This window comes from Caretta caretta, chromosome 2 (assembly GCF_965140235.1).
Source record: "Caretta caretta isolate rCarCar2 chromosome 2, rCarCar1.hap1, whole genome shotgun sequence".
NCBI lineage: Eukaryota > Metazoa > Chordata > Testudines > Cheloniidae > Caretta > Caretta caretta.
The window spans coordinates 193,179,378-193,194,883 of NC_134207.1; the positions used below are offsets into that span (position 1 = coordinate 193,179,378).

General features: G+C 44.6%; 1 protein-coding gene across 7 annotated transcripts in view; it reads left to right on the forward strand.

The window, feature by feature from the left end:
* Positions 1-448: 448 nt before the first annotated feature.
* The window catches only part of ENTPD3 (ectonucleoside triphosphate diphosphohydrolase 3), a 31,084-nt gene continuing 16,026 nt past the window's right edge, over positions 449-15,506 (forward strand). For 5 of the 7 annotated variants that reach the window (XR_012667185.1, XR_012667186.1, XM_048838710.2 and 2 more), the window contains exons 1-5: positions 849-896; positions 1,946-1,996; positions 6,043-6,170; positions 8,556-8,673; positions 14,083-14,233. Coding sequence is in view for 5 of the 7 variants with exons in the window: in XM_048838710.2 (XP_048694667.2) it covers positions 1,957-1,996; positions 6,043-6,170; positions 8,556-8,673; positions 14,083-14,233 (437 nt within the window). In the remaining 2 variants the exon portion in view is untranslated. Of the gene's footprint in view, positions 586-848; positions 916-1,945; positions 1,997-6,042; positions 6,171-8,555; positions 8,674-14,082; positions 14,234-15,506 lie in introns of those variants that run through there. The other 2 variants (XM_048838711.2, XM_048838713.2) reach the window with 2 other exon arrangements.

Below are 15,506 nucleotides of genomic sequence, written 5' to 3' on the forward strand. Positions count from 1 at the left end.
GATGGGCATGGAGTGCTTTGCGCTTGGTGTTGTCGAACTGGCACAACAGGACCAGCATCAAACCAGTTTTAGAAACTAGTAATAACATCCAGGGGTGTGGGAGGCACCCTCCCATTCACCGTGTGGTTGGGCTTTGGAGGAGGGCGGGCCAAGGGAGGAGGTTTGGGGATGACAGCTGGCTGCCAACGAGGCTGAAGCGGGTTCCTTGTTCCCAGGGAATTGGGAACCGGCGGAATTCGGAGCCACCTCTTGGCTCAGCCTGCGTGGGCACAGCCCCACCGCGGTCACAGTCCCGAAATTACAGGGGGGCGGAGTGGGTGGGAGCCCAGAGGGCGGGAGAGGGTCCCGCTGCCGGGAGGGTGACACCTCTCTCCACGGAGCCTCAATTAACCTCGCTGACGTGTGTGAGCAAAACAAAAGGGCGAGGGCGCGGCGGGAGAGCTGTGCCGCTCGGCGGCCAGCAACCAGCCCCCGGGGGCCACCCGCCAGGCCCGGGGCCAGCGATCAGCGGCAGGCCACGGGGCGTGAGGCTGGCTGCGCCGCCCAGCGCTGTGCAGCTTCCCGCCGGCAAGGGGCAGGGCTCAGGTGAGCCGATCCGCGGCTGAGCGGTGGGGGTAGGACGAGGGTCCCCCCTCCCGGCTCTGTCTTGCGCCAGGGAGGGCAACGTGCGAGCCGCCCCGAGGCTCCGGGCTGCGGCAGCTCCTCAGGGGCGGGGCCAGCCGGCACCCCGGGCTTTATAGCGCCGGCGTCCGCCTCTCCGCTGAGCAGGTTTGCGCCGCGCGCCGGCGGTGCCCTCGCCTTCCCCTTCCCACCGGTCCCAGCCGCTGTGCAGCCTGCCCGCCCCGCCCCGCCCCGCCCCGCCCCGCCACACTGTCACCCCGCAGCTGCGGGGACCGGTAAGGGGCGGTGGGAGAGGTGGGGTGTTCGTGTTCTCAGGGGACGGGGGTGTGTGTGAGTGTGTGTGTGTGTGTGAGAGAGAGCGCGCGCTCCAGGGGACGGGTGTGGGTGTGTGTGTGTGAGAGAGAGCGCGCGCTCCAGGGGACGGGTGTGTGTGTGTGTGTGTGTGAGAGAGAGAGCGCGCGCTCCAGGGGACGGGTGTGGGGGTGTGTGTGTGTGAGAGAGAGAGAGCGCGCGCTCCAGGGGACGGGGGAGCGTGTGAGTGTTCAGCGTATACTGGCTTCCACACTGGAGTTGGGGGGCGGGGGGGAGAGACTTGTGGGAACATTAGCTGGTGTGTGTTTAAACGGTGCAGAGTGCGTAGGCCTGGGAGAACAGAGCAGGTTATGGCAGACCAAGGGGCGATCCAGGGAGAGGGGAACTACCTCAGAAAGGTTCTGGTCGGGAGGTTAATAAAGAAGAGCGCCATTTATGATCTTGGATAGTGATGCTATGGGTATCATTGCAAACATAGGTGCATAGTTATGAGAGCTGCTTATTGTGTTCAGTGATCGCAGCTGGTGATAAGCTGGCAGAATCAGAAGCGTGTGTGTGGGGTGGGGGAGAGAGATGCTCATATGCTTGGATTTTTTTTTTTTTACAGCTTCCTCATTTTTTTTTGTAGGATGACACTTGCATACTTTAACTGTTTGTTTTACATGGCTTATACAGGTGAATCTTTCCTAATGAGGTTCTAGCCAGTAATGCTGTATTTTAGGGATGGGTGAACCTGGAGAAGGTCTAGAGATTCAGCCACAAACTTTAGTTTATCACCTGTGGATTTTTTTTTCACCCTGGGAAACTATTTTCTTTCAACCTGCAGTCCTCCCCTAAATGGAATACAGGCCTATAAAAGGCTCTGCAAATAAAAGCTAAGGCATTCTAAAATTCTGTATCTTAATGTTATTGGTAGTCCCATCCCTGCATCTTGTGACTAAACTTTCATCTTAAGACCACATGTTCTTATTTTTTAAATGATAAAAATATGTATATTTCTCCCATTATGCAGTTTGGAAAAAGATGTTTACAGTACTTTCCCGCCAGCCGTGTCGGAAAACAGGTCAGTACCTAAAATAGGTTGGCATAGCTGTTTCAAGTCAATTAAAGAAATGAATCTCAACCTATAATATATGTTTGTATTTATATAGATGTATATTTAACCTTCAGCGTTCAGTACTATGAAGAGGTTTAGTCACTGAGCCAACTTTCCTTTACGGAACTGATTCTTTTTATCTGCAGTAAACTATAGGAAATGAGAAAATGTTCTTTCTTTCAAATGTATTCGTGTGTGGTCCATTATATTTAATTTAATAGGGACTGAAAGTTGCCTGTGTTTACTTTATTACTTGTGCCAGAATGTTATTGTTTTTAGTAATAAAGAGCAACGGCACTTTAATATTTCATCAACATCTATTTAAATTATGTTGTTGGCTCTTTGCCTAAAATCCACCAATTTAGCTAGAGTGAGCCAAATTCTGCTCTCACTTACATTTATGCAGTCCTGTGGAAGTCAACAGGTCAAGTTAATCCCTCCTGCAACTTCCGTGATTGGCATGAATTTTGTTCTGTTGCTGTGTGTGTGTAATCCAGGAGGTTGCCTGGGTGTAACAGTGAGCAGAATATGGTCTTGTGCATTTGTTCCACTGACATGAGTCTTCTAGACTCTTGCACAGTCCAGCTACCATGTAATTAAAATGTTTAGCTAACTGCACCGGGGCATGAAATGTAAGATGTACCTCTAACAAATGGGCCCAGATTTATAAATTATGCTCTAATGAAATTGTCTTATCTGGGAGAGACACTAGATTAAAAGAGGAATGTCACACATGATGATCATTTGCATAATACTCTTCCAATTGAAGAGATTTCTGAAAAGTGAAGTCCTTTTAGATAGGGTCAAATCCTGGTACCAGTAAAGTCAATGAAATTTTTACTGTTGACTTCAATAGGGCCAGGATATGGCTCACAGAAATTTGTGTATAACCCATGAAATATATAAGCATTAGAGTGCATTGCTCCCTGCTGAAAAGGCTATAGCAGAACAACAATATTTCAACAGTCATAGTAGGTGCTCTGAAGTAATAAGAATAATTAATTATTGATTTTCACTTTTTAATGGGGTTTGACACCTTCAAAGTCTGTACAAATATTCACTAATTTGTCTTGAGCATTTATCCTTTGATAATGACTTAGTCTCTTCCATTTCTACAAGTCAGTCCTTTGATCCATGAAGAAAAGATATTTATTGAGGAGTAAACAGTTGAGCTCTCACCCAACTTTCAATTGTATGCTATTTTGTGATCATGGAAATCTTACAAATCAGCAAAATACACAAGGAGAAGGATTTCTTGCAAAGGCAGATGGTCTTATCCCAGCAGCTCTCATTCCCAGATGGATTGTTAGAACTGGTTTTTTAATCTGAGAGGTCTGCTTTCAAACCAATGTATAGGAATAATTTCCATTAACATTAATGGCTCTTAAGCATAGGTTCTAAAGGAACTGACCTCTAGGTAATAACAAATATTTTAGATATAAAAATAGGGTTTTGTCCTGTCACACTCATGTTTCCTATACAGTACTCTTCCTTGAATTTCAGAATCCCTCAGGACAATAAACCAATAAACAATTTACTGTCCGGAAATCCACTATTATTGTAATTGATGGTAGCTTAATGATTTTCATGCAGAAATTTCATTATGATTAGTACTAGTGAAAATGAATTGGGGTGTTGAAGTGAGAGGCTAACCCTTAAAATATAGAGGTCATAAGTGTGTCATTATAAAGAAACTTCAGAACTTAGATGAGTGCATAAGATATTGAGCATGTTAGTCTCAATTAACTGACATGCCTCTGAGTGAGTGCTTGGTGTGGGGGATAGTCTAAAGAGACTTCTCTATCATTTGCATGTACCTTGCGGGGCTTGTAAGCATGCTGTCCCTGCAGTCGGGGGGCTTACAGGGACTGCTCCCTGTATGCACCCCCAGTGCGCAGATTGTCCCAAAGGGGGCATGAGAAGACAGTGCTGTGGTCCTGACCATGGTCCACACTGTGTTGGTGCAGTGGACCCTGCATAATAGCAGGAGTAGACTGTATTTCCTGAAGGCCTCAAGTGGCAGGTGTGCTCTCCTTGGGATGCTGCTGCTCCCAGCGCCTGGCTGTGCTTACGTGGCGTGACAGAGTCCGAAAGAAGTTTCTCTTGATAAGTCACTGGCAGACAGAACACGGGCACTGGAAAACATACAAATATTGGAAATTCAGAAGCAGAATCTGCCCTTCTCACATTATATTTCAATTTGCTATAGCTGCAATATTCCCCTAAATTCTTGTCTTCCTTGGACCCTTTGACCTCTAAGTATCCTTCAACCCTCTTCCCTTTCCCCCCTGTTTACCATGTTGCCCAAGAAGATTTTAGAGCTCCTGCACATCCAGAATTGCCAGTCTGGCCCTGCTAACAACACTGTTGTAGCCAAGCCTGTTTCCCTATGCAGCCCTTGCAGCCAAAATCCGGTTTGTTTTACTTGGGTGAGCAGTCCCACTTAAGTCCACGAGCAGGACCTGGCTGTACAAAACTTCTGACATTTGCAATATAATAGTACATAATTGCTAAGATCTTTCCTTTGAGCAGAGCCCCTTCATATTTGCATGATCTAACATGCACGATGGGCTGCACCTCCTGGTTATGTAAAGGTGTTTTCAAGAAAAAAAATCAAGGGGAAAAACTAGCACACAAGTTTCCCAGAGTTTTAATTCTCAGTTTTTGATGTTGAGACAAGTGTTTGTTTGTTTTGTAATGAGCGCAACAGGAGTATATGCTCTCAGGAAGGAGGGATATTGGTTGGAGTCAGTGTGAGAAGCTTGGGCAGCATGGGAAACTTGCACCGTTGCTGTGTCTGAGTTGCATCTGTTTTGTGGTTAGAGAACTTTAGTGTCCAGGGCCTTTCACAGGATCAAATTGTACCGCTACATAGTGATACTCTCTCTTTTTCCACCTCACCCTGGGGAGTTTCCTTTGCTTTCTTCCATTAGTAGCTGGGGGTGGGAATTCCTTCCCCCCACCCTGCGGAAGAAAGTGAGGATCTGGCCATCAAGCTCCATGGAATGTCCTGGGATCAGTTGGGCACATGGCCATCCACGCAAAGGCCTTCTACCTCTACACCAGCTCTGGGTCTCCGGTGGCTGCCTGCCTCTAGGAGCCACCTCTTTAAGGGAGTTCCCCACCACAGAGTGGGCTCCTAGGAGAAGTTAACCTCCCAGCTTTCCTCCCTAATCTCTTTTGTGCAGGGAGAATGATTGATGCAGCTCCCTTACTACCCCCAGCCCTGTTTGCAGCCTGCCCACTCCCTTCCAGCCTGCCCTCTCCACTCCCCTTCATCCCATATGCCTCCTTGGTTCTGCTAGAGCCTTCCACAGGGGAAGGATGAGGTTGCTGCCTCATGGCACTGAAATGGGTGAGGCCTGCCCAGTGAGGGCCACCTCTGCACGCAGCTCTAAAGGGTTAGTAGAAATTAAAATGAAAACCAGAACAAATCCTCCTCCTTGAACTCCTTAGTGAACATTTCCAGTGGAGCGTGGAAAGAGCATTGTCTTTAATGCACAAAACAGCTACGCTTAACTTAAGCGTGTATGTGCAAACTAACCCTAAGGTTTGGTTCATAAGCTCTTCAGGGCAGAGACCTTATCTTTTTACTAGCATGTAAAGCATCTAGCATAACTTTGGACACCACACAATGATAATGCTTTCTGTATTTATTTACATGCACATGAACATACCCTGTGTTTCACTGACACATCAGCTCCTAGTTAGAAAATGTCTGGTATACAATGCTTAACTCATCTCTAGATTGTTTTAGACAGTGCAACATGTGATACTCACCTACTGAAGTGAGACTTTTTGTTACAGGGATGGATTAATGGTGGCAAAATGCATCTTCCAGCCAGGTCCTGAGCAGAGTAGAGACTCTCCTACTGGCAAATCCTGTAGCTCGTACTTAAGCAAAATTCCCATTGTGATTTTACTGGGAGTTTTGCCTGAGTATGGGCTGCAGGGTGTGGTCCTTAGTGATGATCCCTGCACTCCTTTACATGCATTTTCCCTTTTCACTTTAGGTGTCAAGGTGCTCTCCAAAACTTCAACCATTATCACTTTGGTATTTCTGCTTCTAAGCATAGTTGTTGTTGTTGCTGTTACACTTGTTCAGATCAACCACAAAGAGGTCCTTTCTCCTGGACTGAAGGTAAGTTTTAAAGGGTATAAGGAAACAACAATAGACTAAAATGTTCTATCAAATAATAATACTGTGCATTTCTACGGTGCATTTCACCTGATAATCTCAAAGTGTTTTACAGGCAAGTGTTAGTTAAAGTCTCACAATGCCCCTGTGAGCTAAGCATTATGGTGTCTATTTTATAGATAGGGGAACTAAAGCTGAGAGAATAAGTGAATTGCTCAAGGTCACACACACAAGCCAGAGGAAGTTTGGGCAATCTCTCACTGGAAGTTTTTAAGAAAAGGTTAAACAAATACCTGTCAGGAATGGTTTAGTTATTTCATAGTCCAGCCTTGAGTGCAGGGGACTGGATTAGGTAACTTCTCGAGGTCCCTTCCAGTTCTACACTTCTGTGATTCTATGATTTTTTCCTTCAAGTCATCTCTCTGTTACTCTTTCTCATTTCCACTAGACAGTAGCAGAGTTCCAGCTCACTTTCATTTGATTTTTGTTTGTCCACCCTCTCTTACTAATCCTACAATATAGTCTACTGAATAGATCATTGCTGAATATTAAAGAGTGGTCATGATTAGAGTTGATGGGAAATGGTGGGTGAAAATCCCAATAAAAAAGAGAGGGAGAAAAACTATGGTGTTTTTTTTTTTTGGCTGCTCTGGTCTTTTTTGACCTTTGACTCAAATTATGTTGTTCTAGCAATAGGTGATCTTTCTGTAAGAACATAAGAACGGCCATACTAGGTGAGACCAAAGGTCCATCTAGCTCAGTATCCTGTCGTCCAACAGTGGACAGTGCCAGGTGCTTCAGAGGGAATGAACAGAACAGGTAATCATCAAATGATCCACCCCGATGCCCATTCCGAGCTTCTGGCAATCAGAGGCTAGGGACATAATCACTGCCCATCCTGGCTAATAGCCATTGATGGACCTGTGGGGACAAAGAATGATCTGGTGGTTAAGGCAACAGACTAGGACAGGGGAAAGCTGGGTTCAATGCCCAGCTCTGACATAGATTTCATGTCACTTGGGCAAGTCACTTAATTTCTCTGTGGCTCAGTGATGTCCTCTGTGAATGGAGATAATGATACTTCCTCTCTCCCATCTGTCTTATATAGTTAGACTCTGTAAGCTCTTTTAGGCAGGGACTGTCTCTTACTATGTGTGTGTACATTGTCTGGCACAGTGGGGCCCTAATCTCAGAGGGGGCCTCTAGATAGGACTGTAGTATAAGTAAAATAATACCTGGCAAAGAGTAAGCCCAAGGGAAGGGAAATCCTATTTGCTTAGATATCACTATGATAAGAGAGATATTAAAATGTACATGTTGTGTAACCATTTAAATATGCAATGACACATTCATCCTTAGTGTGATGCTATTGATGTTAGTGGCTTTGCAGCAGGTATGAGACTGCATCCAGAAGAAGGAAGGAATTGGTGTCCTGTGTATATTTGGATTGTATTCCGAAAGAAACAATAATTGTGTTGTGTTCATGATACTGTCGGGCAGGACTTCTCCAGGCTTCTAGTTGCATTGCACAATTATACATTAGCACTTAAAGTCAGACAATGTCAATGCTGATTGCTAAGGCAGTAACATACATTTGACAAGATACATGAAGCATCTGAGTCTCCTTAAAGAAATCCACACACCAAAGTACGGTATTACATTACCTCCCATAACAGCTGCATTTTTAGAGCAATTTAGATTGAGCACAAATAGATATATTTCCCCAATTCTGTGACCTGCTTGTGTGAGCACAGAGGAAGCACATTCTTCATACAGCCTTCTGTTAAATTGGAGCAGTCAGCCAATGCTCTCCATTAAAATAATGGGATTGTGCTAAACAATGGATCTAAAGAAATGCCAGGGGACCATGCTACATTAAAGTTAAATACTCCGTTTGCTGTAAATGCTTCCAATCTGAAAATCAAGCAAGGATGGCTTTGTCTGCTAGTTAATTTCCTGGAAGTTGACAATGTTTGGTCAATCAAGAGGTGATTTGTGGCTATGATGGCTGAAGGGGAAAGCAGAATTCTGCCTGATATGGCACTTCACTTGTCAGCATCTGTAACATGCTGCTGCTCCTCCTGGAAATTGTAGTTGCAACCAAAATAGACAAGTTGTGGCATGTTTGTTTGCTATAGTATGCACCAGTTTTTCATTAGGAATCACTCAGACTCTGCGGCCTGACTCATGCAGATTGTCCAAGTACCTGATGTTTTTAGTTAATATGACTCTAGTACATGTCAAAGCATTCCTTTGGTGTTTAAGTAAATGTGTGGCACAATGACAGGTGCTGAAAACCTTGTGGTAGTTTTTTTTTTTTAATTAAAACAAAATAAAACAAAATGCTGACAAATTTTGGATTTTAAACTGTAACCCCTTTTTTTTCAGTATGGAATAGTGCTTGATGCTGGATCATCTCGGACTACGGTCTACCTGTATGAATGGCCAGCAGAAAAAGAAAATGATACAGGAATAGTAAGCCAAACCTTCAAGTGCAGTGTGAAAGGTGAGGATCAAATGGAGATTTGGAAATATCAGTGTGATGCCAAAAAAGTTACTGATCTCTTATTCAGAGCTTGACGGGTCCTGGCAGTAGTTAGTGTAGCCTGTGGGCTGCTTTTACTTGTGACAGAGGAGGATCTGTGTAGTAGAGCAATGCTCCTTCAGGTATTTTCCCCTCACATGCTTCCTCCTTCCCCAGCATGACCCTTTCACCGTAGTGGGGTGGGACAGCTGGAGCAGGAACTGCTTCCACTGGGCTTACATCAGCAGAGTTCTTGTGAGAGAAATGTTCTGGAGACCATTTAGGGCTAGAATCTAGCCTCTTTGTACTGCCTGAATGGCACAGAGGGACCAGATCGTACCGGTCAATCTGACCCTTTAATGTCTAGTGCTTCTAGTGTCTTGAGCTGTTCTTTGAAAAAGCTGTTTCATGTAAAAATAATTAAAGTAAAACTCCTCCGAAAGGATTAGGGGCTCAATTTCTACTGGAGTTTTGCTGTTGATTTCAGTGGGAGCAACATAGGGCCCCAGCTGTACTAGCAGTTTGGCGCATTATTTGCTTTTCTTTTCTGGAAATCTGAGTTACTTTTTTTTTTTTAATGTTATTTTCTTTACAAGTTTGTTATAAGTGACTTCAGTGCTTGTGAATGAGACTAGACTCAGAATCCTGGAAACTGAAGTCCTCTGTCTAAAGAACAGATACAAGAGCATGGGAAGCATAGGTGCAAACTTTCTCCCCCTTCCACCCTCCCAACTTCCCGGCTCCATCAATCTCTTGATTGAAGAGAGCCTCTAGTGATGAGAGGAGAGTTTAGTTTCTATGCTCATGGATTCCTGGACCTCACTGCTGAAACTGCCAGAGTTGTGATAATGATTTTGTGACGTGGATATTAATCCACTAGGAACTGGACTGGAATCATTTCACATAGGGCACTGAACAGCCAGCAGATGATAACTTTCGAACACTGCTAATCTGGGTCAGTTTAACATGTGGTCTTGAACTGAAAAGCTCTATTCTTCACCAGTCACACAAGTCACACATTCCCTTTATTTTGTAGGTTCAACTTTGGCTAGGTGTCTCACCTAGTGGACATTTCTATGTATCACAGAGCCATCAAGTTAAGCATAAAACTAGCATGATGTGTTCAGGAGAAGCCCAGGAGTGGAATAGCAGGGCTGTTGCAGGTTAGCACTTTGGTGTGTTTGCAGAGCTGCATGGGGAAGATTCCTAGATTCCAAGCCCAGAAGACAGGTTTCAGTGGTAGCCATGTTAGTCTGTATCAGCAAAAAAACCGAGGAGTCCTTGTGGCACCTTGGAGACTAACAAATTTATTTGGGCATAAGCTTTTGTGGGCTAGAACCCACTTCATCAGATGTAGGAAGTAAGAGACAGGAGAAGGTATAAATACATGAAAGGATGTGGGTTGCTTTACCAAGTGTTAGGTTAGTCTAACAAGATAAATCAATTAACAGCAGGATACCAACGGAGGAAAAATAACTTTTGAAGTGGTAAGAGAGTGGCCCAGAAGAGACCCTGATGATGATCTAGTCTGACACCCTGTATAACACACTCCCCCAAAATAATTGCTGAGCATATCTCTTAAATCCAATTTTAATTTAAAAATTGTCAGTGATGGAGAGTCCATCATGGCCCTTGGTAAATTGTTCAGTGATTAATTATGCTCACTGTTAGAAATGTATGGCTTGTATGCAGTCAGAAAATGTACACCTTATTTCATCTAGCCAATGCTGTCAGCCACTCATTAGTGAGCCTGGAAATTCATTCAATCATCTGAGAGAAGAAAAGCTCTCTACACGTTCCAAGGCTCTTTAAAGGCCTGATTTTGCCAGGTGCTGGGCACCCTCAGCTCCCACTGAGGATACTCTGTACCTCTCAAGAGCAGACCCCGGAGAAAGTTTTTACTCTGCTTCAAACTGTGTTTTTTATGTTCTCTGTGCATGTGGAAGAGGGTGGATCTGATTTTTTTTTTTTAATTGTTTTGTCGGGCTTTAATCCAAGCACATGTTCTAAGGCCCATGTGCACGCCTGGGCTATGGCTTGTGTAAAGTGAAATTTCAGCTGTTGGATATAAACCCATAAAAAAATTTCTTTACATGCACAAACTCTTCTAGTGCTCTTGCTGTGATACAGGGCAGTATTCTCTCCAGTTGTACTGTGCAACAGGATAATACAGAAACAGGAGTAGGAGCCCGTGCAGGTGACATGAAGAAAGGAAAATGAGAGAGCTGAAGGAAAATTAGAAAGAAAAGTGACCAGCATCATGCTTTTATTTTCTCTGGGCTAGAGTGTAATCCCTCAGCTTCTGTTCCTCACATGGGTGAGCAGTTACTCACACAGATAGTCCCATTGAAGGCCTATTAGTATTAATTCATTAAGGGCCTAAGCTAAAGATCACTGAAGTCGATGGACGTCTTTCCATTGACATCTATGCGCTGGGGATGAGACTCTAATATGCTGATTTGTGTGAGTAACTGCTCATTTATGTGAGCAAGGGGACTGCCACAATCTAGCCCAAGGTTAAGGAATACTCAAATGCAGTGTTTCTCTGCCAAACCATTTCTCAGCTATAATATTCCCACAAATGCTAGGAAACATCCATAAAAGTATAAACCTTTGAATTTGTTTCGTTCAGTCTTATCTGAAAAATGCTTTGCCTGATGACCCCCACAACGTTTCAAGGAAATTATCCCCTGGCTCAGGACAACGCTTGGCATTTTGGGGGAGTATTGGTTTAATTTTGGCAAAGTTAGGTGTACTGGGGAGAGAGGAGATTCAAAATCAGTTTTATAACAATGGAGAGAGACTAATCATCTCTCCCTCAGACATTTGCTGATCCATGATATCAGCACTAACCTCCACAGGTGACTTTTCCTTTCCTTCTCTCTCCAGAACATGCACCAATGAGGATTATGCAAAAGCCTATATCCTGGCTTTTGTCTGGAAATAAAAAAAAAGTAGAGAAATCTAAGCTTACACAAGGAACAAAACATGGAAAAACTGCACTGGGACCTGCCATGTGCTATGTCCTTACAGGTGCAGGAGTGGCATGCTGCCTGCACTGCACAGCATATCTGTGGCTGCACATTGACATCTCATGTCTTGGCTAATTAAGAATGTTGACCTTAGGGTTTTTGGTGTGAGAAAGCTGCATCGTGAAGCTGAGCCACTCTGCTGCCCTAAAACACAAGAGGGAGCACTTTTAAAGTTGGTTTTATTGTTTGTTTCTCCCAAGAGAGACAAGAGAATTATAGAGCATAAGGGGCCAGGTGACTCTGTACAGGGGTATTGCGTGAATCCATACAAAGGTGCCTCAAACTACAGTAGCCGAATATGTGCTAGTCCCTGTGATACTATGTTTGAAAGGGAGTCAAACACAGCCTGTCTGTAGGGTGACAGTGTGGAAAGGGAGAGCGGTAACCAGCAGCATGCTTCTCCCTTCTTCCCAATCCTCCACCAGCTGTGCTGCATACACACTCCAGGCCTCCTCCGGAGGTGGTGGAATAGGAGGAGATCTACTCTCCACTGCATTCTTCTCCCATCAGCCCTGTGGCGATTGGGCAGCCCAGCCTAGTGCTGACCCAGTCCATATTCCTTTATACAGTGGCTCTACTCTGGCTGTGATCACTGTGTTGTATGAGCACCTTCCAGATATTGATGTGCTGCCCACTCCTGTGCATTCATGTAAATAAGTACAGTATACTCCTGAATAGCATGCGGGGCAAAGATTTCATTTGGATAATTGAGAGGGCAGGAGCAGCAGCGCAGTGATCCCTCTGCAGCTTCACTGTCATGGCCCTGTTCACTCGCTCCCAGCACAGCAGGGCTGCAGAGGGCTCCCTGCACTGACACGCCTGCCCTTTCAAATGTTGCAGGTGCAAAGTTGTGGGGGGAGGCTGCCTTCCTAGCAGGGCACAGTGAAGATCCTTGGCCAGGACTCTGCTCTGCCCCACCAGAACTGCAGCCTCCCCTGCAGGAATCAATTGTCACCGGCCCTCTGGAGTTCCACAGTCACACCCTACTCATTCACAACAGTGGGGTGGCAGAGGTCTTTCTGCGCTGCCACAGAAGCTATTCAGCAGCAAGGTGGCCTGCCCCGCAGCTGGGGGTCTCTTCTCTCTTGTCCCCCAGCAATGACAAGGAAGGGATTCGGATAATGCAGAGGTTCAGATGATAAGGTTTTGGAGAATCGGGTGTATACTGTAATAATAATAATTAATAGCTCTCTCTTCTCATTCCCCTGTCCACCTTCCCCCTCCCCCACCAAACATGTTGTCGAGGTTTGTTATTTTCTTTGCTTTATGGGCATTTTTGTTTTACTTTTTATTATTCTAATTAATTATTGCTGCTATTGGAAAGCTATGGTGAAGAGGCTTGCATTTCATCCTAGAAGCAGTCTGGTCTGTGGTCTTTCTTTACTCTGGTGGGATGAAGTCGCATGGCTGGGGGCCAGCCACTTAGAAGGCTAAGTCACTTGCTTTCACTAATCTCATATTTGTAACTGATAGTTCCATTGCCCCTAACTGTAGGGTTACATCCTTATTCCAGATGGTTCCTGAGCTAGCATGTCTACCTTGGAGTCTGGATTTGATCATGAGCCTCTTAGGTAACTGAGTGCCAAAATCTATATGTTGCCCTCTTGCAAGTTTTCTTGGGGGAATCGGTTCTCCTGATGATGATAATAATAATCATTCCCCAAGTGCACTTCAGTTGTGATGTTCAAAGCACTGAATAAAGTAGAATTATTCTCCATTTTACAGATAGGTAGACTGAGGCAAAGAAAGGGAAACGACTTGTCTAAAGTAATTTAGCAGGTCATTGGTAGACATAGGAATAGACCCCTGGTTGCTTGATTCCCAGACCAGGTCCCTCTCCACTGGACCATGCTGCCACTAAGTCCAGTCAAAGGTCAAATTGCAGCTCACAATTCATTATTTTGCTTCCAGTAGGATGCTACTTCCAGATCTGGTCTGACATATGCCAGTTTGTTAGGTGTAGTCCACATGATTTAGGACACATGGGGATGGAGTTTTCTATAATTTTGGAGATCCAGGAGGTATTTTCCACCCAGTAGGTGGATTTTTCTGCTGTGCCTGCCACATGTAATATATTTTTCCCATTAATGTGGCACTGTTGTCAATTTGCACTTATGTACAGTGGAAAGGATGACCGTGTTGGGGGAGGAGTTGTGTCAAGAGTGCTGCCCTATATAAAAGACTTGAAGGCATGTTCATTAATATTTTTTTAGTCATTAAGACTTGTAAATTAAGTCCTTGTTTAAAGATAAAACATCTTTTCAAAATGGAATATTAAAAGGGGGAAAAAAAGCTGTTTCTTCTGATCTCTGTTGCTAGGCCCCAAGACAAATGAAATCAGCCACTTGCTCTTTTTTAGGCCCAGGCATATCCAGCTATGGGAATAACCCTCAAGAAATTGTCAAACCCATTGACGACTGCATGAATAAAGTAAAGGAGAAAATTCCATCTCGCTTGCACAAAAATATCCCAACGTATCTGGGAGCTACAGCTGGAATGCGACTACTGAGGTATGGTCAAAAAACCCCAGTACATTTAATATATGTAAATAGAACAGCTGCATGTGAAATTGATATGGAAAAATGTGTTAGACAACTCTCTGTTTGCCAGGAATTCTGATCTGTCTCAAAAGGAAATCCAACCCAGCCAGTAAAGTTAAAGGTTTGGAACTTTTGGTCTAATTTTTAAACCAATCTGCTTTTCTTTTATCATATTGTTTTACTGTATTGAAAGGAAGTATTTGCTTGCTTTGCACTACAGCAATGTAAGGTCCAAATTTCTATCCTCAGCATATGGGGTCAAATCCCACTGTGTAAATGAGAACTGTGTGGACATATTTGAGGGTAGCAAGCCCAAATTCATAGTTGGGGTAACTCAGCTGGAGACAAGGAGTTACACTTAGGCCACATCTACACTAGCCGCCAGATTGGCGGGTAGTGATTGATCTATTGGGGATCGATTTATCGCGTGTACACTAGATGCGATAAATCGATCGCTCTGCCATCGACTCCGGAACTCCACAAGGGCAAGAGGCGGAAGCGGAGTCGACGGGGGAGTGGTGGCCATCGATCCCACACTGCAAGGATGTGAAGTAAGTGATTCTAAGTCAATCTAAGATACGTCAACTTCAGCTACGCTATTCTTGTAGCTGAAGTTGTGTATCTTAGATCGATTTTCCCCCCCCAGTGTAGACCAGACCTGAGTGTGATGCTAAGTGGTTGCACCGTATCTATGCATGGGGCTTTTGAGACAGGCACTAGCTGGCTTTTTTGTTCTCAGTTTTAGTTATAGTTTGAATGGGCCTGGAGACTCGACCCTGTCACCGCTGGAGATGATCCCTCCAGAACAGGGTTGAGGCACATTAGCAATGCAAATTTCCCCACGAGATTTGCTGTGCTGCACCTGACTCTGTGGCTAAAGAGAGATAAAGACTCCGTAATGGTTAAGCCAGCACCTTTCACATAAGCACTCAGTTCACTAAATACAATCTTACATGAGGAACAAAATATCCAGGTGCTTGCAGTGTAAACATGGCAATTGTTGGACACAGGATATGTCTACACTGGAACTGGAAAATCTAATTTCCAGCTAAAGTAGACATACCTGCACCATCTCTGATTTGAGCTAGTGTGCTAAAAATAGAAGTGTAGCTGCAGTGGGGGGAAAAGTTAGCCATCCCAGTAGGTACCTTGGGTCTCAGATGGGATTGTATTTGGAGCAGCTAGCCCACTACAGCTACACTTCTATTTTTAGCATGCTAGCTTGATCAGAGCTACTGCAGGT